This window comes from Colletotrichum graminicola (assembly GCF_000149035.1).
Source record: "Colletotrichum graminicola M1.001 genomic scaffold supercont1.94, whole genome shotgun sequence".
NCBI classification, from domain to species: Eukaryota; Fungi; Ascomycota; class Sordariomycetes; order Glomerellales; family Glomerellaceae; genus Colletotrichum; species Colletotrichum graminicola.
Genome location: NW_007361098.1, coordinates 1 through 23,712, shown reverse-complemented (window position 1 = coordinate 23,712; position 23,712 = coordinate 1). Strand labels below are relative to the sequence as shown.

The 23,712-nt window shown below is 41.1% G+C and overlaps 6 protein-coding genes and 1 non-coding gene across 7 annotated transcripts; 3 read left to right on the top strand and 4 right to left on the bottom strand.

Moving 5' to 3' along the window:
* Positions 1-2,225: 2,225 nt before the first annotated feature.
* GLRG_11582 (uncharacterized protein) lies at positions 2,226-2,981 on the bottom strand (the record flags this gene model as incomplete). Its single annotated transcript, XM_008102266.1, has 3 exons — positions 2,226-2,435; positions 2,495-2,776; positions 2,886-2,981. 3 exons carry the CDS (start codon positions 2,979-2,981, stop codon positions 2,226-2,228), a joined length of 588 nt encoding a protein of 195 aa, XP_008100457.1.
* Positions 2,982-5,199: 2,218 nt separating this feature from the next.
* Positions 5,200-5,637, top strand: GLRG_11581 (uncharacterized protein; the record flags this gene model as incomplete). The annotated part of the gene is made up of 2 exons (XM_008102265.1): positions 5,200-5,237; positions 5,313-5,637. 2 exons carry the CDS (start codon positions 5,200-5,202, stop codon positions 5,635-5,637), a joined length of 363 nt encoding a protein of 120 aa, XP_008100456.1.
* A 707-nt stretch (positions 5,638-6,344) lies between these two features.
* Positions 6,345-8,077, bottom strand: GLRG_11580 (subtilase; the record flags this gene model as incomplete). Its single annotated transcript, XM_008102264.1, has 2 exons — positions 6,345-6,389; positions 6,485-8,077. 2 exons carry the CDS (start codon positions 8,075-8,077, stop codon positions 6,345-6,347), a joined length of 1,638 nt encoding a protein of 545 aa, XP_008100455.1.
* Positions 8,078-11,482: 3,405 nt separating this feature from the next.
* On the bottom strand, positions 11,483-11,668 carry GLRG_11579 (uncharacterized protein; the record flags this gene model as incomplete). Its single annotated transcript, XM_008102263.1, has 1 exon — positions 11,483-11,668. The coding sequence occupies one exon, from the start codon at positions 11,666-11,668 to the stop codon at positions 11,483-11,485; it is 186 nt and encodes a 61-aa protein (XP_008100454.1).
* Positions 11,669-13,340: 1,672 nt separating this feature from the next.
* Positions 13,341-14,267, top strand: GLRG_11578 (uncharacterized protein; the record flags this gene model as incomplete). Its single annotated transcript, XM_008102262.1, has 1 exon — positions 13,341-14,267. One exon carries the CDS (start codon positions 13,341-13,343, stop codon positions 14,265-14,267), a length of 927 nt encoding a protein of 308 aa, XP_008100453.1.
* A 21-nt stretch (positions 14,268-14,288) lies between these two features.
* GLRG_11577 (uncharacterized protein) lies at positions 14,289-15,445 on the bottom strand (the record flags this gene model as incomplete). Its single annotated transcript, XM_008102261.1, has 3 exons — positions 14,289-14,894; positions 15,007-15,175; positions 15,366-15,445. The coding sequence occupies 3 exons, from the start codon at positions 15,443-15,445 to the stop codon at positions 14,289-14,291; spliced, it is 855 nt and encodes a 284-aa protein (XP_008100452.1).
* A 223-nt stretch (positions 15,446-15,668) lies between these two features.
* GLRG_12554 lies at positions 15,669-15,784 on the top strand. Its single transcript, XR_001139478.1, has one exon. It is a non-coding gene; the product is annotated as a 5S ribosomal RNA (ribosomal RNA).
* Positions 15,785-23,712: the final 7,928 nt, after the last annotated feature.

The following is a 23,712-nucleotide window of genomic DNA, read 5'->3' as shown; positions in this document are numbered from 1 at the left end:
TAAGTAGCTAATAAGAGGACTACTAGTAAGTAGCCTACTTAAGGTCTTAAGAAATTAAGAGTTAGGTATAAGGCTTAGCTATTAAATAGTCTAAGTAGCTAATAGGGGGGCTACTAGTAAATAGCCTACTTAAGGTCCTAAGGGCAGGACCTTAGAGGGGGGAGATTATATTAGGTGCTTAGAGCAGGGCCTTAAGGGGGTACTAGAGTAGGACTAAGACTAAATAAACTAGTTACTAAAGGAATAATAAAAAGGGAAAACTTTATAGAATATAGGGGTTAGAGGAGGTATATTAGAATAATTATTATAATTAAACCCTAACTATACCTATTACTAACTCCTTTACTTAATACTATCCCTGCCTCTGACATGTAGTTATAAAAAGGACAGTAACTCTATGAGTTAGAAAACTGCTTACCTAATAGTTGTACTATTATTGCGTCTATCTATCTGCGTGGCTCTCGCGAACGGCAATTCCATGTAAATCCGGTGTTAAAGGACTTTCGCCCTGTTTGAGAAAGTCTACTTCAACAACTGGCGGCCCGCGATGCATAAAAGACGCGAGCGCTACCATATTTACGAGTGCGCTATTGATCTAAAGTCTAACAGTATTAGCTTGTCTTAGTTTATATGCATGCTTGTCTCGGCAGATCTTAGTCCACTGTGTAATATGGTTATCGAAATGGGCATATGATGTATTCTACGACCCTATGTATTGAACTACTGGTCTTGGTTTGAATTGCCGCTTCTAGCTTGAAGCCATGTTGAAGAATGCACGAGAAAGACTGAGCGAAACAAGATCAGCCATGAATTGGAGGGTGGATGCTGATGATGGACAAGTGTTGTGTTCTGTCTACAGTCTGATGACTAACAGTACACCTCCACATGTAGGTCAGGACCTACTAGTAGCCAAAACTGACATCGGGTTCAAGTGGTCTTAGAGTCCGGCTCAGAAAAGCGAGTGACCTTGTTCAAACTATGTCATTTGCCAATTTTCTATATGCTCTAATATTCAGATCAACTCAATAGTCATACTGCGTGCAAATTTGTCAGCAAATGCAATGTCTAGGTCTCAATCTGGGACAAGTATCATATCAAAATAAATAGGTTGGAAATCCATAGAAGCAGAACCCCTTGTAGCTTAGGTGCAAGTGAGATCGGCTGTCTTTTTGTCAAGGAGCAGCGGTCCGGGTTGTAGGCAACGCCAAGCCGTTTCTCTTTAGCCAACCTGCACGACGGCATCCGGGGATAGTACTCAACACTTACGTTTAGTAAGCCACTATTGCTGTCGGTGAATAACTGATTTGGGCCCTGGAAGAACATGCAGTCGTACCTGTTATTCATGAAGTTAGTTGGTCTCACGAGCTAGAGCACACAGCAGATAGGGTCCTACGAATGAGCGAAGAAAAGCTTGTATTGTAAGAAGAAGAATCCTACGGGTGGAGGACCCATATAAAGGGGACCCTCGAGCTCGTTCATGTGACATGGCACGTGGTGTGGCTGACGGTATCCGCCACACAGACAGGAAATGGTGCAGCACACACGTCAATATGCTCCCCCCTGCTGTTACAATCCAACCAGTTGGGTGCTAGCTAACGTAACTATATAGTACAGAACAGGGGATAATGATGCAGGTGCATTATTACTAAAGCTTTTGCTTTGTACTAGAGTTAGTTACCCTCACCTACTTATAACACAATAATACACCTCCCTTACGTTGAGGGTATAGGTTTAAATCTGTCGTGATGCCCTCATGGGCATCACACTCATGTGTGGGGCCGGCCGGAACACGGTCAGGATTTATCCGGAACGGAGCATTAGTTCTTCTGAACCGAACTTCGTCCCCACACCAGCGCCCCACTCAAAGAATCTATATTTCTTCGGTTAGCGCCACCTGTTACTACACTGTAGATAGTTAAGCCGTTTTCCTATGATCTCTCCTACCTAAAAAGTGACTCTACGACACAATCCTAGCGCTACTAGCCAGGTAGGATCCTCTCTAGAGTCCTTGGCGTTCTAACTGTAAGCAGCATGTGTAAAATTAGTCCCCTATACCCTATTCGAGTTTCCCTACTTATACCTATAATATACCTAGTTAGTTACTAGGTATAGGGCTAAGGGACATGCCTCCTAGAGGGGAGACATAGTGTAATAATCTACCTAGTTAGGTGCTAGCTAACGTAACTATATGGTGCAGAACAAGGAATAATAATACAGGTGCTTTATTACTGAAGCTTTTGCTTTGTGCCAGAGTTGGTTGCCCCTGACCTGCTTGTGACACCTGCACTGAGAGTTATGTTTGCTAATTGATCAAAGACAGCTGGGTTCGCCAAGCGATTGACTAGACTATAACAGGCAGCGGCAGGAAACTTGTTATAATCAGGGTTGCGCTTCCACATCTCCTCTACCTGGGTTGAAGTAAACTTCTTGCGAGCCTGTAATTTTGTAAGAAATAGATCAAGGCTAGGCGTTATAGCCTTTGGAGTGTTCTCACTTCCCTAAAGTCAACGAGACCTTTGAAACCAGCCGCCGCAGACACAAAAGCCGACGCAGTAAAAAGTACAGCAAGGCCCGTTACACCTATAAGAGCAACAGCTTCTGCTTGTCTCGCTTGCAAACCGGAGTTTTCTTTTCCAGACTTTTCTTTGCTTGCAAGATCTCCCTTGGGAGAAGACAGGCTCACTCCAAGGATGTCTCGCTCAGTAGCGGGTTCGACACCGTCCACCAGTACCCCGCTCTCATAAGGAGGAATCACTGCGTTTGGTGCATCCTGACGCTGGATAATCTTGTTGTTGTTAACAAAGTTTCTTATGAGAAATGGGATGGTTGCGCCAGGAGGGACATACATTTGGCTTAGATTACTGTTACCCGTCAGAAGATCTGACGCCATTTGTAGTGGCGCCCTGTGATGACGGGAGAGCAGTAACAAGGGTGGCACCACTGATGCAGAAAATGCAGAGGCCTAGCGTGGAGACGTGCATTTTGACAGGAATAAAAGGTAAACGTCACAAAGGCTAGAGGAAATTATGTTCAGGCGGTAATGCAGAAGTGAACTTAATCATGGAATGGGAGTGGGCTAGACAATCTTTTTACTATAGCTTACAATGACGATAATTGAGATGACAGTCTCAATAGCCAAATACCCTGAAGGAGGCTACCTGATTCAAACCTACACTCCGAGGATGGCTTTCCTTTATGGCTCAAGGACCTACTGTGTTGATGGGGGCTTTTGCGACACAAGTTGTAGCAAAAAAGCGCTCCGACCACCTGTCCACCTACGACAAGGTACTCAAGGGTTCCGGTGTGTGCAAGTAAGTAATTAATTAGTATTGGCTTTACCGACCAATCAGACTAACTTTGGCCGTTACAACAGAGATCCTATGGAGCAAGCACGCAAGTAGGCAACGTTTCAGGGCAGGCGGGAGAAGGAGGGGTTATACTTTAGTTAACTACCGATACAGAGCTCAAGGGGGTAACGATAATCGCTGAGCTGACAGGCAGGCGGCAGGCGGGGCAAGAGTTCGTCTCGTCTCGGGGACCCCATGGGGTCAGGTGGCCGACTAATGCCCCCGGGTAAGTCCGTCCTTAGAAACGCGTTCCAGCATTTATCGGAAAGTTATCTGTATAGCAGTAGACACCAGTAGTATTGAGGGGCTATAGCCAATCCGACAGGTGGTTCAGCCCTATGAGGCAACGACACAGGGTTATTCAAAAGGAACTGCTAAGATACAGTCGCTAAAATGAAAGAAGAAGCACTCGTAACGGACATCCCTGCACGCAATACCCTCGTTCGTCCTGGGTTCTGGACTCGGTAAGAGTTTCTCGAACCGCGCCCAACCAGACACATCATCCACACTTTTCGTAATGGGTTTGTTGTCTGATTGTAGATGTACGTATCAGTTTTTACCTTTTCTGGCCGCGCCATATCTGGTAGCTTAGCTGCGGGTCTTCTAATCCTGACCTTCTACTTGATCACAGCTCATTGAAGTTGAAATGAACACACAGTATGATGGCGACGAGAATAACAGAGCAAGGCTGCGGACCACTTAGGAGCATACCCTAAGACGAAAGATATCTACTTGGAAGTCACCCAGCTATGATCACAAGATAGTTATCAGTAAGGAATAATTACAGTCTCGGTGGCAAGAATAAGGATGCTCTCCCTAATCCCGTCGTCTGAGGAGTTCTCATTTCCTGGTTTCATGACTATGGCTGTAGGGAATGCCGCCGTAGTTCGCATGCAGCATGCTAACAGCCCTTAAAATTGTGTAGGAACTGCCGCAACACCACAAATAAAGTGTCGTGAAGCTGGAATAGCTTTGTGTGGCTAGTACCAGTAGACACCGCCACAGATGTAGCGTATTACCCGCACAGACCATGTGAGAAGGGTATTTCTACCACTTCTCCGGCTCATACGTAGATTCTTAATAGAACAACTATCCGTACTATTCTCCATAATAACCAGACGCTACGGTTCTTTACATAAAGAGTTGCATCCAACTTAAGGTCTAACTGCTTGGAAGCAACGCCATCTGCTTCTTCCTTTCTAGACTAGGGGATTAGAAAGTTAAAGATAAGAAGGAACACCGACTTTAAATATACAGCTAACAAGGATGAAGGCATTATGGGATTTCCGTTTAATTTTCGAGTTCCTAAATTAGGCTCCGGCAATACCGATCGGCCTTGACATCCCGGACCCATTACGAGTAAGGTGGGCCAACTACAGAGTACATTCACCCCTGAATTAATTGATAGTAAACTCGTAGTTAATAATCCTTTCGATTATCGAAATAATAAAGTAACTACTCTAATCGAATAACTACAAGTACTCAGAGCTTTCCGCATTGTGTTGTAGTTCAGCTGCTCTACCAACCAGCATTCACTCACTAGTCCAGCTTTCAATCATTCCGTCTTCCTAATTTTATTAATCAATATGGTTCTAATCAGTCTCAAGCATCTTCTGCTTCTAATCAGCCTTTCTCATGTCGCACTTTCTCTTAAAGTTCTAATCGGCTATCGACGAGTGAACCGAGTAAGTTACGCATGCGCCCCGGTGACGAGCTGTTTGGTTATCTAACTACCAAATAGCTTGAAGCTTTTGAAATCAATCAACGAAACAACATATTCCGGGACCCCGCGTGGGATGATGCTGCAAACAGGAACCAAGCAGCCCAGATCGGTAATGGTGTATACCTCTCCATGACGGTGGATGGTTATGATGGCGAGCGGACCGACTGGTAAGTAACAAATGATCAAAACCTTAGATATGCGTGTGGATTGAAAACTAATCAAGTTTGCCATGTTTTGAATAGGTGGTGTTATGTTTTGGCAGAGGCAGCACCACTTACTCGGGTACCAAAAGTTTGGATTCCCAAGCGTCTATGGGACAAGCCCGAGATCAACATTGCTGCCTTGGTGTCAGGATATGTCAGCGAGCCAGAATTCCCAGGCTCTGCCTTGAGGCTGTCCCAAATAAAGGGATACCCCAACGGCCATATCCAAATGTTGATACCTACAGAAATGGTTCAGGCCAACGCATTGAGTACTAGCGCGTATTGCTACAGAAACAAAGCGCAGTTGCCCTATAAGCAGCCTGTATCATACGACTGGCAGGGGTTCCGTAATCAACAATATTAGATATATAGAACAATATCACGTCACATGGCATATGTTGGAGCTGGTGCTAAGTGCGAGTAGAGCATGGAGCTATTGCGACTGATTGTATTTCGAGGTGCGGTTTGTACATTATCAACTCCTCGTCGCTGTTAGGGTTGCATTTCGGCCGCACTTGTAACCCTATGATGTTCTTTCTGGTTAATTTAATACTGAAGTTCCCCGGCCACGGTTTTACTCGCGGACCCACTGCTAGCCTTATTTACACCCTGAGCAGAATTTAATTGTTTGACTATGTATTACTATTACTTTTTTTAACAACTAGTTACTTCTAATAAATATATAATTGGAGATTTGCGACCGCGTCGCCGTTGTTTGCAAGGCATACATAGAATGAATCCGCAGATGTCATGGTGAATTCCCCCATCCCTTCCAACCCAGAGGCCTCAAATAGATGTGAGCTTGATGAAAAGCCCTGGTCAAGGGCAACAGTAGCATTAAGTGAGTCCAACTGCGTGCGATTAGTAAACGTCCATGGCATTAGGGAATTCTCATAGGAACCTACTGTAAACTCATAAGTAAATTCAGTACGGCCATCCATATCAAGTGTTCCGGGCCAACATTCTGTTGATCCTCCAATAGTGTTTCCTTTCACCATGAACACTGGCGCTTCAGTTTGTGGAGGAGGAGGAGGAGGAGGAGGTGTTGGTGTGGCGGTTCTAATGGCGGTACTAAATCCTGTAGGAGTCATGACCGGCGGGGTTGTAGAAGTTGGACTGGTGTTTCTCAGTTGGCATGCACCTCTATCCGTGACACGCTTGCAGATTGAGTGACTATCGCAGCTGAACACGCCAAACCCGTTGTAGGCTACCGGGTAACCGCCGTCGCTCTTCGAAGCGGGCATCTTGACGTACGCCAGCTCTTTCAACAAGCTCTTGACGTTTGCCGCGACTTTTCCCTTCACTTGGAGGCGTTCGCGATATCTGTCGCTGCTCAGCCAGGTGGCAATCATCCCGGCCACTCTCGGTGCGGCGAAGGAGGTCCCGAAAGCGTGTCTTGTTTCGTAGTCCCTGTCTCTTCTTGCGCAGTCGACCTCGCCCATGGCCAGTACGGTGACCTCGTCGATGTCGCCTTGCGAGTATGATGTACGGAGGCCGTTGGCATTCATGGCACCAACGGCGATGACGTCCATATCCGTTGCGAAAATGCCGGGAAATGTGTCGATGTGCTCATAATCCCGGCGTAAGTTTCCCGAAGCCGCCACGACGGGAACGTCGAGATATATTAGAAGCTCCATCTGGTCTCTCAGGCTCTCCATCTTGGCATCCCACCCATCCTTTAGAATTTGGGTGCCGAATGCTTTGCTCATCTCCATGTCGACGCCAGCCAAGAGGACAGACATGGTGACGACGGCCTTTCCTTCCAAGTTTCTCGCCGCAATGTCGTCTGTTACCCAATAGAGGGCCATGACGATGTCGGAAACGAGCGGAGAATCAGGAAGCTTAACAATCACGATGTCAGCCTCCTTGGCCGCGCCAAAGCGAGGCCCGTTGACGAGCGACTGGACACAGGTGCCATGTCCGGACTTGAGATCGCTGTCCGACTTCGAAGTGTTTTCGTCAATAAAGATCCAACGTTTGTTTCCGGGCGACTGTTTGTATTCGTCGTGAGTTGGGGTTGCCCCGGTATCGATAATGTAGACCGTGACGCCCTTTCCTGCACTTTCAGGGTAAGCGTACCCAGGCATATCATCAGGGTTATATGATGCAAATTCAGGGGGTTGTGACAAGGTCATTAGTGAGGTGGCCGCCACCGGATCAACCAAGATGCCTTGGGCTACTAAGTCGGGCTTGGTTATTAGAGGAAGCAGGTTCTCTGACGGGCTGGGAGGGAAGGGTTCCTCGCCGCCGTCCCCTATGTCGGATTCCGGGAAGACCCAACCTATATCCGCGTCGTTGAGGAGTTCCAGGTCCTTTGCCAATGTCGGCGTGGTGGTGAAAAGGAAGATCATTGTCTGGGGACCCTGCTCGTCTTCTCTAAAGTGTACTTGTATAGGTCCAACGGCATACGGCCGCATTCGGTTTTGGAGGTCTGTTCCAGCCTCCCGGGTCAACTCCTTGTTGCTAACGACAACGTAGGGGACTGGAGGCTCGGTAGGCGTGGGTGCCGAGGACGAGGAAACCGTGGTTGAGGTTGTGCCTGGCGCTGTGGTTGACGTTGTGTCTGGCGTTGTAGTTGACGGTGTGCCTCGCGTTGTGGGGGTTACTTGGGGCTTCGTGGGCTCCGGATCACCGTGCTTCGGCTCGTCCGGGATGTCCGGGAGTTCGGCAACTTTGGCCATGTCGATTTGGCCGAGGGCATTGGCGACGGGTGCCGCAACGATGGCACCGGCCGCGTACGGCGCCGCTGCAAGGCCGGGGCCGGTGGAGAGAAAAGCGCCGCCAGCTTCCACCAACATTAGCATGGCGGCCCCGGCTATGGGGTCCGTCGTTTGTCCGCCTCCAACATGGGCGGTTATGGTGGTTGGCGCGGAGGAGCTTGTTGGGACGAGGGAGGTGGTGCTGGCCGCAGGCGGCGCCGTTGTCGTATTTTGGAAGACATGAAAATTTAATGATGCGGAATCAACGACGGCCGCGAAGCCGAGCCAAGCGGAGAAGTGCCTCATGGTTGCGACGTCGGAGAACAGCGGCGCGCGGACTGACGGCAGTGGGAAGAAGAAAGGAAAGAGCAAAACGGAAGTGCAAAGCTACGTATGTATCATGGAAAAAGCAGAAGCTATTAGTTTTAGCCCCAAGCAGGTCATGGTTTGCCCATCAAGTATACTACTAAGTGTTGGAATATTATAGCGGTATTGTATAATCTGGAGCGAGGAATATGCATACTCTTGACCATAAACCCCCCGGTTATAAATGGTCATGCGGCAGGTCCGTCCATAGTACTTATTGTACTTTAATTTCGCAGCGCAAGCAGACAGGGGTGCTGAAAGTCTATCTTCCACTAGAAAAGCCCACGTCAAAAGCACATTTCTAGAACAAAGTCAATTTCTAAGGTAATGAATTGAAAATGCATATTAAAACGCGATCGATGTGATGCTGCAGCCATACATCCTTCAGTGCTGTTGTCTGTTGGGAGACTTTGAGGCCTGATAACTGAATAGTTGCCGTCCGGGGGTTGCCGGCTTACTGGCAATCTTGCTGGTCAAGATACACGGTTCTCAGTCGCATATCTAATGAAGAACCATATGCTTGAGGTTACTAGACACCTCAAGCATACAAGTATTGAAAAATCAGTAAAAGTCTTCATGATTCTAAAAATGGCGTAAGAGAATGCTGTAGAGCTACGGAATATGGAGGTCCGTCCTTGAGAGTGTCTACTCCCATCCTATAACCAAGTCTGCTGTTGGTGTGCCATAGATAGACTAATGATCCTGAAAATTCGATCTCAGTACTCCGTAGAAGACCGACTATTCGATTGTTGATTAATCTCATCCTATTCGGCTTTGGCCGGATAGTGAGTGGGGTTAGGTATCAGTTGCTATTCTATAGCGCCCCACTTCGTTAACACAAAACATCTGCTCAGCCTTCCTACTTGCTCACTACCATGTCTATCACAATAAGGTGGTATGGGCATCCGTAGAAGAGCGAATATCGGTATTATACTCTTCGATAAGCAGAGTGGTTATTCACTGCCCCTAGTTCAGACCAGCGCTGACGAAACACGTGCGAGTCCACGTCCTGGCACAATTCTTCTTGACGCCGGAGTTAGAGAAGTGTGCTGTCGAAAACTGGAACTAAACCTCGGCAAGCTCCGGGTGCGTGAGAGCGAGTCTTTCGTTAGCTGTATCAGGGTGGCAGACGATTCAATCAATCATTCGAGCTAACTGTTCAGGGACATTATTCTCCGGGTCGTTAGATTGCACATTGACAGCCGGTGGTTCAGAAAGACGTTCCATGATCTCATGTACGAAGGAGGAGTTGGTTTTATGCGGGTGGACGATCTGTGTCTTCGTTACTAAAGCACAAGGCCTGTGCGGAGTAGGACGTGGTTGCGGAAACCGCCTTTGCGGTCTAGCAATAAAAAAACAAGTCAAGTGGCCAAGCGTTGATTTGAGTTTATGCTTTCTAATTATTGACCACTGAAGCTCATTCCTCCGGTAAGGTACGCCAAAACTATGGGGCTAATCTGTAATTTCAAAGTCTCCACTGCAGCCCGAACGTGCAAAACTTACGTGATGCAAGCCGGAGGAATGGTGTATATCAACAATCTTGTAGTCACCATGTACTTCAAAAGCCAGCACATGTACGATCTCTACGAGGATATGGGCGAGACGGCAAGCCGACTATGAGACGGCGAGTTAGGAGAGAGGACGCCAATAAACAAGCAATCCGGATGAAGGTAGGGATAAAGCTTGCTTCATTACCGCCGCACTTGGAGACCACTGACACTCGCAAAGCCAACACCAGCAGCAGCATGAATATGATATATGCTAAAATCGTAGAGACAATTGGCAAGATAATTGATGCAGTCGTAACTATTAGAGGTTTGTAGTTACTTCCCTGGCCTCTAATTGCGGCAGCCCAGCTGGTCACATCACAGGGAACCTCCCGGAGTCAAATACAGGTTTCCAGTATATTCAGACTGAGCTTCAATTCATGCACGGAGCCATGAAGGTTGACCTGAGATTCCTACACAGCGGAGCATAGAATGAGTTGGAGGCGGCTCGTATCCGCATGGCAGAGGTGAGAGAGGCTGCCACGAGTTAGAGAACACAACGCGGCACATAAGACTCGGAATGAAAGTGCCTTGTTCTATGAAAGTGAGAGCATGAAAAAGAAGGTCTTGTATATATGTGGGTGGTGCGATCAATGAGTGTATATCACGTGGTATGGCACATGGCAAGACTGATGCCAATTGCGAATAATTAATGCATCTAGCTATCTTGACAAATGCCTCGATCCCCCTCGACAGGTCTGTGACAATGAATATCTCACTTATACCCTCGTCTACAGTTGAGATTCGCAGCAAAACATTACAAGACTCATGGGGTTCTACTGAAACAAACAGCTGGGCAAAGAGAAGTTGGGTACGGTCAGCGCCCATTCGCCGCTCGCCGCTGAAACCGTGGACCTGCTTGATACAATATTTGACAGCATGAAGGTCACCAAGCTGATGGCTGCCTTGTGCTCCCGTGACACCCGTATCGAAGTTCCTGGTCTGTTCTGCAATTTATCTGATCCTGCAGTAAACGTTGAAGACATATATCATCAATGCGTTACAGAGTGGACAGCCAGTAACGCGGTCTTTAGATCACAAAACAGTAAGATGCCTGACTCTGTTGTGCTCGTTTCGACGGCAATTCTACAACACCTCGATCGGAGATCCCATGGAAGCACTGCATTCTGTAGCATAGCAACAGCCCGCTCCTACTGGATATCACATAGACGCTCTCGCCATCCTCTTAGGTGTTGTTAATCGCGACTAGAAGAGTGTCCTTGATTACGTTGACAGCTGTGTCAAAGCCTCGCCTGGAATCGAGCGGACCGACCAGCGATTCAAAATTGACAGCTGAGAGGGCATACTCAAGACTGGCATTATCTGCTACCGCAAGAAAGGAAATTAATTCATACAGCTAATTGTAGCTATAGATGGCCACGCTGTACAATATAACGCTCAGATGAATAGGATGATAATACATTCCTCGTGTTAAATTTTCCATCCCAAAAGCTTTCTCTACTAGCATTTTACCATCCGCACGCTCCTGTGTTCGCACTAGATTATACAATCACTGATTATGTTTGTTACCTACTGAGCATATCTGTTTATATATATACAACAAATATACGTATATACTAAGAATCATCCTGAACCTCTATATCTGCTCCTTAGACTCAGCCGCGGGTCCAGTGAAGAACACGCTTGCCTCTTCCAATGTCTCGCCATCCTCCGTCTCTACCGTACCGTCAGGCGTCTCGCGGCAGCAGTAGCCAGGGTGACCGGCGCGAGACCTGGCGATAAAGCCCCATAGGGGGTCGCAGCCGTGGCCACCGGCTTTCATTTGGTCGCGGTTGACCTGCTGGATCCAGCCGTTGCCGCACAGGCACGCACCAGGCAGGCAGCAGGTGGGTGAGGTGCTACAACGATGTGTTATTATTCAAACAGCTCGCATCGTCAGACTTGAGTGGCTTGCTGGTAACGGCAACCACTGGCGGTTTGACGGCCTTCAAGCACGGCACGGTAGAATTCTAGCTCTCCCGCATCGACGGGTTTTGCGGCAGCAAGGGAGGCCAACCTTACAAGGGCGAGTACAATGACTTTCATGATGCTTGTACTGTGGATGAGGGGGATGAAGGTGAGAGAGAGAGGGCTTTGAGCTGTGGAGTTTGGAGCAAAAGAAAAGCCGTCAATGAGGAATTGATTAGCTCTTTTGTATTTACAGTTCTCTCTATGGAAGTTTCTTAAGTATAGGACTCCCTCCATAGCACATGTTGCGTTTTATTGTCTCTATTACTAACTTGATTCTGTAGAGTAAAGTGGAGGATATGATAGGAGCTGTAACGTTAGGTCTTGATGAAGTAGTGGCACTTGTAATACCTATAACTGTAAAGATTATAGCAGTAACTAGAAGTCTACTACTTACAACTTGAGTATACTCCCTCTCTTATTTATCTTATAAACAGTAAGTCTACTAATGTTTGGAATTCTAGACAATATGCTTGCTAACGATGACAGTTGCTTTAGGTGCTATAACAATTATAGGTTTTAACTGTTTATTTACGGCCTGGCTGCTTGGCGTTACGTAGCTATAGGTCTATTATAGAAGTTTTCAGCCACCTTAAGCTATCTGTGTGAGACCACGGGTATGACCCTATGGACGAATGGTCACACTTGCTAACAAATATAATTTAACATTGAAATAACTCATCCTATTCCCCTATTAGTTCGTCAAGTTCCGTGAGGTAGTAATACGGAAATCATCACATAGTGGTCCCCATTTCCTCTCTACACCTATATCGCTTGAATAGGAAAGTCTTAACCATGGCCATCCTTGTGGCGTTCTAAGCTTATTGTTAATTTTTCAATACTTATTAGCTAAATACCAATGAGAACGCTAGGAGAAGACACAGGGCTTGTGCTTAATCTAGAATGAACGATAGATACTGCTATATACACACCTTGTGTCTGAAGCTTTTGAAGTACCAAGGGTACTTGTTTAGGATGATTGTGATGTAATTAAGCAAAACGGGGGTGCTTCCATTTCTGTAACTTTGAAAGAAGCCGTATGATCATCGGCTAGCGTGAGGGGGCGTAAGCCTGACCCTGTAGGGCTGAACCTAATCAATCGCTCAGTTGAGTAACTCACGTGTCCGTCCCGGCTGCTTGGCTTTCACGGAGGATCTTTCCCATGATGCGGCTTGGGCCTTGGCAGGTCCCGCCAAGGATATCGATGGATGGGAAAGTCAGGCACCCCAGGTTAGCTAGATGGAAAAAGGTGAAGAAGAGTGTTTGGGGGCGGGGGATGCGTTTGTCCGTGTCTATCCGGTCAGCCTATAGGCTTTCTTGGTTACAGGCAGCAGTGCTTGATTAGACCCCTAATCCGTATTAAAGTCAATTTCTGAGAAATACGATAACAGTCTTGCCTCGTCCACCACCACAGCCTCGCGCATCAGAACAATCACGACTTTCCACCTCTCCTAGTCACACATACAACCCTGAGTGCGCCGTTCAACATGTCAAGGTTCTTCCGACGCACCGATGATTCGTCCGATGAAGACGACGACGACGGGAACCCAGCCACCCTCTCAGGACCCTCCGGTTCAACTGATCCGGCGTCAACCCGCCCCCATCCCCGACGCGAATCCAGCTCGAGCAGCCTCTCCTCCTCGGCTTCCGAGTCCCCGCCACCTCCCCTCGATTCTTCCGCTCTACCCGCCCCTGTTAGTCTGATTCCCGCCATCAGGGGCCAGCGGAGCTCCCCCCGTCCGCCTGACCCCCTCTCTGCGCCACTTGTCCGTTACATTGTTCGGTCAGTTCCACATCTGGACATGGAAACCGAGGAGGATCTTCACCTCAAATTCACCTACAAGCGGTACAACTGCGTTTGCATCGAGATTTGGCTCCAGGCCATTGACCCCGAGACCGGTGACTCACTCGTCCACGCTATTGTCCGTTCCGGGCGTATTGGAGCTCTCGGGGCGTGCCGACTCTATCCGACCTGTGGAAACGGACAGGCTCAGTTTCAAGGCCATCGCGAGAGGCATATACTGTTTATGCATCAAAACGAGGAGGGCGACAACGGGTTGCACGTCGCTGCGCGGATGGGGGGACTACCGCTAGTGAGGGCAGTGTTACGCGCCTTTAAGGGTAGGGATATGGATGACGGGCGTGATGTTCCGGATGAGTATGAAAGACATGACGTGAGGGATGAGGGACGCATGTTTTCCTGGGAAGCAAAGAGGATACTATTCATTGAATCGAGAAATCTGGCCGGAAGAAGTGCTGCAGAAGAGGCTCGGCACCACGGACATGCGGAGGTGAGCGGCTTTCTAGAGCACGTTCTCGACTGTTCATACCCTTCCAAGTGCGACGACAGGGAGAGCGCGAGGCAGCTAGCCAGGTCGATCGTCGCTCAGGGCTACAGATTCACAGGTTGTTAATTCAATCTGGCTAATTACTCCTTAAGTGACGATAGCCTTTATAAATAATGAAAAACATGAACTGCTCGTCTGACAAACCAGCTGGAACAGCCATCGGCGCCTCTGCGCCGCGTCTCCCTTGCCCCCCGCCTCGTCTCTGGTAGCGTAGCCTGTGTGCCAGTTCAAGTCCATACCATCGTTTTGCTGGTCTAGAGTGTTGGCGGCGGCAATAGCCATCTGAGCGTAGGTCTCGGGGTTAACATTAGACACGCTGTACGACGCTTTCAGAATCGCAGAAATTTGGTATACCTCTCCACCACCCTTGGGATACGACCCGGAGTTGCCGTGGACGAGATGAAACAGTTCGTGGAGAAAGGTGCGCGCCATGGGTGCGATGGATCTGAGCTTTCTGAAGATCTCGACGTCTCCATCGTCCACGCGGGCCACGGTTCCGATTTCCCGGCCCGAGGGGCGGTCCGCCGTCGCGAGCTGAAAGGGCCTGTAGCTCCAGTTGTTTCCCTTGCTAGACTGGCGTAGACCAAATGCGCTTGGGCAGAGGACGATATAGGGAAAGGGGTCGTATGGCTGGGTGTAGCCCTTGACATTGCCGTCGTGGCAGGGCCCCGCGTCTACTCTTCCCGGACGAATCTAGTCAAACTCGTACACCTTTGATAGCTTGTTCCAGTACTTTGGTATTTTGTCTAGTTTCAGCACCCGAATGATCTCGGTGGCGGGCCAGGATTGGGGTCGGAACACTTACGGGAACACCGTCGGCCTCGCTGACGGTTTTGGTGTTAGTGGACAGCTGGTTCGCGGTCCTGCTCCGCTTCTCTGTGTAGGCTTTGATCTGGCTGATCTTCATGTTGTTGCCTTTGCCGTCCTTGACGTTCCTGCCGTCTGTCTGTACGGCATCTTCGTCTATGGACTTTCTGATGAAAAAGTTAAAGCATCACGCACCTCGGCATTTTTTCTGTTTCTTCCACCATCATGATCAGGAACTAGTGAGACATAACTCCGCTACCCAGTCTCTTCATGACACCAGCAGATACATTTAGACACACGCCGATATGGCATTGGGTTATGGGACCTGAAGATACCCTCTCACATCTGTCTGCATACGTATCACTTTTGGATCTTGAGTAGTCACTCAGGTCAGAGGCGGCAGGTAGAGAGTCTGGCTGGACGTCCATGCATCTCATCCCTGATCAGCTGGGTGGAGGAGCGAGCTGCAATACAAGACAGAACATGCATAAGTCGTCTTGCGATTGAACGAAATAGGATCCGGTGCTCAATGCTGATCCGCAGCACCGGGGGTCTCGAGCCGGAGACGGGATGTGGCCAACTTGGTGTATGAGAGTAGGCTCCAACAATACTGTGATAGAGCTTAGGTTATGAACGCAAGTTGTCCCGAAATTTTCACATACGACCATACCCATTGGAAAACTCGGGATCCCGTCCGCTCTCCCATAGATAAGCCAATGAGGGCCGGATTAGTAGTTGAGTCGGTGACGACCAGCGAATACCTAGTGTTATATGTTCTTTAGCTACCTCAGGGTGCGTGGTGTAATTAGTAGTGTTCGGAACCCACTGTATTAGCACATCTCACGCCCTTTGGCGACATTAATAACATGATTTTAGCACTCCTGTATGGCTAATAAACAATAGGCGTGGTGTTTACGCCTTTTCTTATATACCTTATTACTATAAGGATAAACTATAACTAAAATTAAGCGTTAGCTAATTTGCCTTCTACTAGAGTTGTAATCTTCTATTATATAGAGAGCGCTTGTGCTGCCTTATAAGTAATCTAATTAGATATTAATAGCTAAGGCAGGTTATGTCTACTGCTATATGTTTATTACCTGTATTTAACCCTTTAATAGCTACTTATTAAGCTGCTATATATATATAAACTATAAGAGGACGCTGCTAGCTTAATTAGTCTAGATATAGTTAGGTATAGGCTTCCCTTTATTACTATTTAATAAGTACGTATACAGTAGTAATACCCTTATATTAATTAATTATTATGTTATATATCTTTATTTATTACTATTATAAATAAGGCCCTTTAAAAGAGGTAATATATAGAATATTATTTTCCCCTAATTTATATAGGGAAATTAACCCTAGAAATACCTAGCGTATTTATAGTTATTTCCCCCTTTTTTTACTTAGGCGCGCACGGCTATATTACCTACTTTAAAATTTAGGTCTACTATATTAGTATATCTTACGCCCTTTAGTAATATCTTACGCCTTTTAGTAATATAGATAACATAATTTTAGTATTCCTCTATAGCTAATAAACGATAGGTATAGCTTTTACTAATCTACTACTATATATAACTCCGCTTCCTATAGTAAGGTAAATTAACTTACCTAACTAAAATAGTATCTTTAGCTAGAACTACACACTACTCTATTAACTTATAATCTTTAAACTTACCTTATAACTATAATATTTATTATTATAGAAGTTTTAAATAATAACATAACCCTTTTAAGAACTATTAAGATATAAGGCCACTATACTAGTAATATAGTGTTAGAGGCAGAGATAGTATTAAGTAAAGGAGTTAGTAATAGGCGTAGTTAGGGTTTAATTATAATAATTATTTCTATTTGCTTTTCCCCTTCCCTAAGATTCCTATAGATTTCTCCTTTTATATACCTCTTAGCCTATAGTTTACCTATATCTAGCCTTACCCTAGTGCTCCCCTAGCGCCCTATTATAGCGCCTAATATAATCCCCCCCTTTTAAGGTCTTATCTTTAGGACCTTAGATATATAGCTAGTAACCTACTATTACCTCCTTATTATACTACTTAGTATCTTAGAAGCGTCTAGAAACGTTTTTTAGGCCTAATAGGTTACTAAGCTAATAGTTATCTTCTTAGCTAACTACCTACTTTAACCTTACCTTTATAGCTACTATAGCCTAGCTAAGCTATAATATTACTACTTAGTATTACTATTCTAGCTTAAGGATATAAGTGTTTTATTACCTACTTAGCCTAGCTAGAGGCTACTTAGTCTTATATAAAGGCACCTTACCTACTTATAATACCTTTTTTTATTACTAGGCCTCCCCTTTAACCTTTAGGTATAATAGGCTTTCTTATTATCTTTAGTTATAGTACTTAGCTTTTTATAACTATTTACCTTTTTTAAGTAATAAAAGCCTTAAGTTATACTATTTTTATAATAAATAAAAGTCTTAGTTTATTACTTTATAAGTAGTACTAGTAACCTCTTAGGTCTTACTTATGTTTTTATAAGGTCTTAGTTTACTTATTCTTATAGGCTTAAGTTATTATTATAACTTACTTTTTACTAAAGGCTAACTAAAAAAGGTAATTCTTTTTAACTTAACTTATTTTTAACTTTTTTTTATTATTACTCTTTTATTAATACTTTTATATTATTATTATCTTTTTATTTCTTTTTATTTTATTACTAGTACTACTTAGCTACTATAGTAGTAATAGTAATAATTATACTAGTAATAATAATAGTAGTACTAGCTTTCTTTCTACTACTATTATACTCACTAGTGCCTTTGGCTCCTAAGGTCTTTTTACTAACATCTTAAGCGTCTTTAGTACTTCTCTAGCCCCCCCTAAGACCTCTTTTACTAATAGTAATAAAAATAAAAATAAAAATAAAGTTAATATTTATATTATCCCTTATTAATACTACCTTTAGGCTATATCTACTTAGTACTTTAATCTTAAAGGCGCTAAGGCTAAGTTTTCTTACTATATTAAGACTAAAAGTAAGTCTTTTTTTTTAAGTATACCCTAAGTACCTTTTACTTATTTTTTTATAGTTCTAATGGTTAGTAGCTACTAGTAATAAGTACACTTAATATACTAATATTAAAAATAGGCAGGGTAAAGAGCTACTAATAAAAAGAAAAGAAATAAATAAGTAGGAAACCTACTACTATCTATAATAATATCTAATAATAATAAAACTTTTATAAATAAGGAGGTCTAATAATTCTTAGACCTAAAAAAGAAGAATTTTAAAAAAAAGTTAAAGATTAATAGTATAGCCCTTAATATAACAGTATATATCTAATAAATAAAATATATAGTAATAACTATATATATATTATAATTCTAAAGTATTAAGGATAATAAATAATAATACCCTCTATCTAGATAGGTCTATAAATTCTTTTATTTACTAACTTAGGTTATCCCTAGAGCCTTATCTTTTTTCCTAGTTAGCTTTTATAATAGCTAACTTTATCTACTATCCCTATTATAATTATCTCTTTAGACCTCTTCTTTTATCCCTAAAAGAAAGGTCTAACTTATTTATAGACCTATCTTAGTAAAAAAAGTAACTATAAATAAAGGAAAAAAGAAAGAAATATAAATATATTAATGCTTTTTATAATAACTAATTTACTTTAGAGGCTTAGGACTAGCTAGGTAAGTAGTCTTATTATATAGCCTATATTACCTTATTATTCTCTTTATTCTTTTAGTAGTATTATTTACTTTATCCTATTTAAGACCTTAATATAGTCTAAACTAACTTTCTTAAGAAACAAGATAACTAAAGTTATAATAGTAGATATAGCTTAAAATGTTAGCCTTTAGCTACTTCTAATAATTAATTCTTAGATTAATAAAGGAATTATAAGGATAATCCTAAATATTTAATAGACGCTAAATAAGGGAATATTTTAGTTAAAAAGAAATAGTTTTCTCTTAAGAATTATTATTATTATCACTATATTAGTTAAATATAATACTAATTATTTATTATAAAGTTTTATCTTTAAGTAATCCTATAAGTAAAGGTATTAAAAGTAAACCTTTATTATTATTTTTTATACTTTAGGTTTATAAATTCTTAACTATATTAAGACTAAGTAGTGTTAAGAAATAATTAGAAAAAATAAAGTTATTTAAGAAATTATTATAAGACTACTTTACTTTATGTAAAGAAAGGTTATGGTAAACCCTTAGAATAATAATAAAGTTAGCTATAATAGCTAATACTAATTACTTTATAATTAAGGTAAGTTCTTTTTATTATTATTAAGGCTATTCTTAAATATTTTTTTTACTTATAGTACTAGATTTAGAAAATAAGACGCTAAGTTAAAAAACATATTAAATTTAGTTAGTAATATAAGCACTATAAGTATAATTATTATATTACTAAATAGTATTAATAATATAAGAAGAGGATCTAATAATTAAAAGGACTTAAATAGGGACACCTAGATAATAGTACTATGTTATTAAACTATAGATTATATCTATAAATCTACTATTAGATTTAACGCTTTAAGAAGAATCTATATAGAAGACCTAGCTATTTACTTAGTTAACTACTAAAGTAGCCTAATAAAGATTATTATAGTTAAGTAAGAAGATTAAGGTATCTAAATCTATAATTTCCTATTATTAATAAAAAACTATATTAATAGTGTCTCTTATAACTTAGTAACTTATTACTTATCTTAATTTAAAAAAAGGTATATAGAAGTTAAGCCTAAAGCTAAGAAGTATATAATTAATAAAGGCTATAACTTTATTAATAGTAAGGTTTTTTTAGTGTTATAATATCCTTATAGCGTTATATAGACTTAAAGTGTAATTTATTTTACTATAGTAAAAGCCTTAAGTGATTTCTTTAAAGAATTACTTATTACTACTAAATTATTAGACAATATATATATAAGATATAAAAGTATAGTTATTACTAAGAGATATATACTATTTAGTAGCTAGTAATAACTTTAGGTTATTATTACTTATAATCCTCTTAGATCTAATTATCTAATAGGCCTAAAGTTAATTACTTTTCTTTTAGTATTCTAAACTATAATTAACTAAAGCTATATAAAAGGACTTTAATACTATAGGTGCTCCTCTTAAAAGCTAATAGTTATATTTTCTTTTTTACTAGGTGCCTATGTTTTTTAATTCCTATATTACTATAGCTTTACATATTAAAATCTAGATATTAGCTTTATTTAAGGTAACTTCTTAGGGGATAAAAATAGTCTTAATATATAAAGGAATAAGACTAGGGGTTAATTCTAGGGTAATAATAAAGGCAAAAGGTAGGTATAAGTAGGTTATAAGACTTTAACTTAGCCTCCTAACTGTCTATAGGCTAGGCCTAATTTATATTAGTATAGTGCTACTAACTAATTACTAGTATATTATTATTTTAATCTAATATATAGCATCTAGCCCTTAATACCTAGGGGACTATATTAATATTATTATAATTACCCTCCTCTCTAAAGGCTTAGTCTCTAAGGTAATTACTAGGTTTTTTTTTTCTTATTATCTTTCTTATATTACTATTACTCTTATATTTAGTTAGTATATTATTAGTAAAGAGCTATTATGTTAACTATTAAGTTCTTAAGTTGTTTTCTTACTATATTAACTATTAAGTAGCTAAGTTAGACTTACTACGTCTACTATCTAGTTAGTATATCCTTAGTAAGCTATTATTTATCTATACTACTAGCTATAGCCCTTATATAGTTAGTTTAGTTATCTATATTATTAAGTAGCGCTATAATAACTAGGTCGCTTTCCCTTTGAGACAGCTTTATTATAGGTAGCAGGCGTAGCTAGTATTTTCTTTACCTAGTTAAATCTATAGGTATAACTGCTTTAGCTAGTGCTAGTAATAGAACTATAGGTCTATTTTAGTAATATAGGATTACTAGTATTAGTAAGCTTTTAGTAATTACTTACTATCTAAGAAGACTTTATTCTTACTATACTTAACGTAGCACTAGGCTTAGAGATCTCTGTCTGCCCTAATAGTTACTATATCTTATATATTAGTAATTTTCTAACCTTTTGTTAGTTCCTTAGTTATAGTAGTAATCTACTAGACTATAGTATTATAAGTAAGCGCCCTAATTATAGAGCTGTTAGTAACTATTTAGTAATACCTTATAATATAGCCTTTTTAGCTATAAGTATTACACTTTACTAGGGACTAGTAACATAATACCTTATAGCTTATACGCCTGTAGTGCTTATACTAATCTAATGTCTTTAGCTTTTTTACTAGCTTCTTGTTTTAAGGCTTATTATAAGTCTACTAAGCGCTAGGACTTAGTCTAGTAACCGTTTAGTAATTAGGCTCTTCCTATAATCATTTAGCTATAATAGCTATATCTCTTAGTTAGAGGATATTACTTTTCTGCCTTTTAAGGCGCTTTTATAGCTATTCTTCTAAGTAAAAGAAGAATACGTACGTATAGGGCTTAGAGTCTTTAAACGCTATGCCTAGCTAGTAATATATTACTAACTATTTACTAAAGAAGCTTATAGGTAACTAGCTAGTCCTCTGCTTACTCTTTAAGAGCAGCTTATATAGATAATACTTCTATAAGGTTAAACTAATATACTATTAGTAAATAAACGCTAAGAAATTAGCCTACGTTATAGGCTAAGGTAGGCTCTAGTAATACGTACGCTATTCTTACTATAACGTTACTAATAGACATGTTATTAACTATTAGATATAGTAGCTATTAGAAGCCTTAGTTTAAAAGGTATTACTATTCTCTATTACTATTAGCTAGTTATCTATTACGTAAGGGGCTAAGTCTTCTTTAAGGGTTCTATAGAAGTATATTAGTAGTTAGTTATAGTGCCTCCCTATTACTAAAGTGGCTAATAATAAGGATAGCGCTAGGGAGTTACTAGCTATTTACTAAGTAGTCTCTACTAGTAATTCTATTATCTAGTTAAGAGCTTATAGTATTCCTACATTTTGCTTTACCTGCTGCTAGATAATAGTAGTATAGTTAGGGGTAATAGTTATAGCTTCTGTTAGAGGAGAATTTTTAGTAGGTGCTTAGCGACTATTTACTACACGTCTAGAAGAACCTTTGCTTATATTATCAGCCTAGATCCTAGGTATAAGGTAGAAGTTAAAGAATTATAAAGGGATAGGACTAGAGGTTAATTCTAGGGTGATAATAAAGGCAAAAGGTAGGTATACGTAGGTTATAAGACTTTAACTTAGCCTCCTAACTGTCTGTAGGCTAGGCCTAATTTATATTAGTAAAGTGCTACTACCTAATTACTAGTATATTATTATTTTAATCTAATCTATAGTATCTAAGCCTTAATACCTAGGGGACTATATTAATATTGTTATATAATAGTTATTAATAGGCTAGGTATTATATTAAGTAAAGATTATTTTTTAAGCTGTTTTAGTAATAAGTTATTAATTTATATAGTATTCTTAGATCTACTACTAAGAATTAGTAATATTCTAGTTATTAAGACGTCTAGAATATTAGTAGTATAGTAAATATAAAGGTATTAGGTAGTAGTTAAGATTCTTATTCTTTAGCTTTCTCTTAAAAGATACCTTATAAAGTAGAATTAAGGCTTTATCTTTAGTTACCTTAATTAGATTACTAGTAATTAATCTATATTTACTAGCTAGAAATTAAATTCTTATTAGTAAAGTTAGAGGAGAAATACTTTAACTAGTATATCTTAAAGATAAAAACAGAATATAGTAGGGAATAAGGATTAATAATATAAAGAAATCCTCTAACCTAGTCTAAAAATTATAAGCCTAAAGCCTATATAATAGTATTTAATTTACTAGTAACGTATATAATAAGTACGTTAATTAGATAAGTAAAGCAATTAGCCTACTATAATTATAGTCTCTTCTTCTTTTTACTACACGTCTAACTACTAAAAACAATATATTTACTAAATAATAAAGCCTAATTACTCTTAGCTATTAAAGCTATCTAAGGACCTTATAAAACTAGTATTTAGGCTGTATTATATATCTATTTAGTACCCTTCTTTATATTATATAACTATATTAATAAAAAGCCTTTATAACATAACACTATAGCTAACTTATAGAATTTAAATAAAACTTTAAAAAAAAAAGCTAGTTAAGCTTATTCTTGACTTAGATTCCTAATTATTTCCTTCTTAGCTTAGTAGTGTTAAAAAAATAGCTAAATCACTACTTACTAACTATAACATATTACTAGTTAGGAAGCGCTAGGCCTTAAACTTTATTAAATAAGCACTAGAGCTTTAAAAACCTTTATGTTAAAAATATACCTATAAAAAAGCTTAATACAAAATCTTAATCTAGACGATTTTATGCCGGGTGAACCACAACCTCTTGGACCTAGTTTACCTAATACACGACTCCACAGTATAAAGTTGTATGATCAACCTCTGTATAACTCCTCCGAAATATGATTATCGGGCCCCACCCAGGATTGTTGTTCCTAAAACGGATTCATTCCTATTTTCTGTGGCTCCTCCCTACGTGGTCAACATATGGGCCATGTAATGCACCCACTGACGAGGTGGGAATGCGAAGATAGTGTAGAAAACTATCACTGGACACTACCCCGTAAGCGTCGTGCACTAGGGAGTATGCCTGGCCGCTTTGAGGGTGTGGGCAG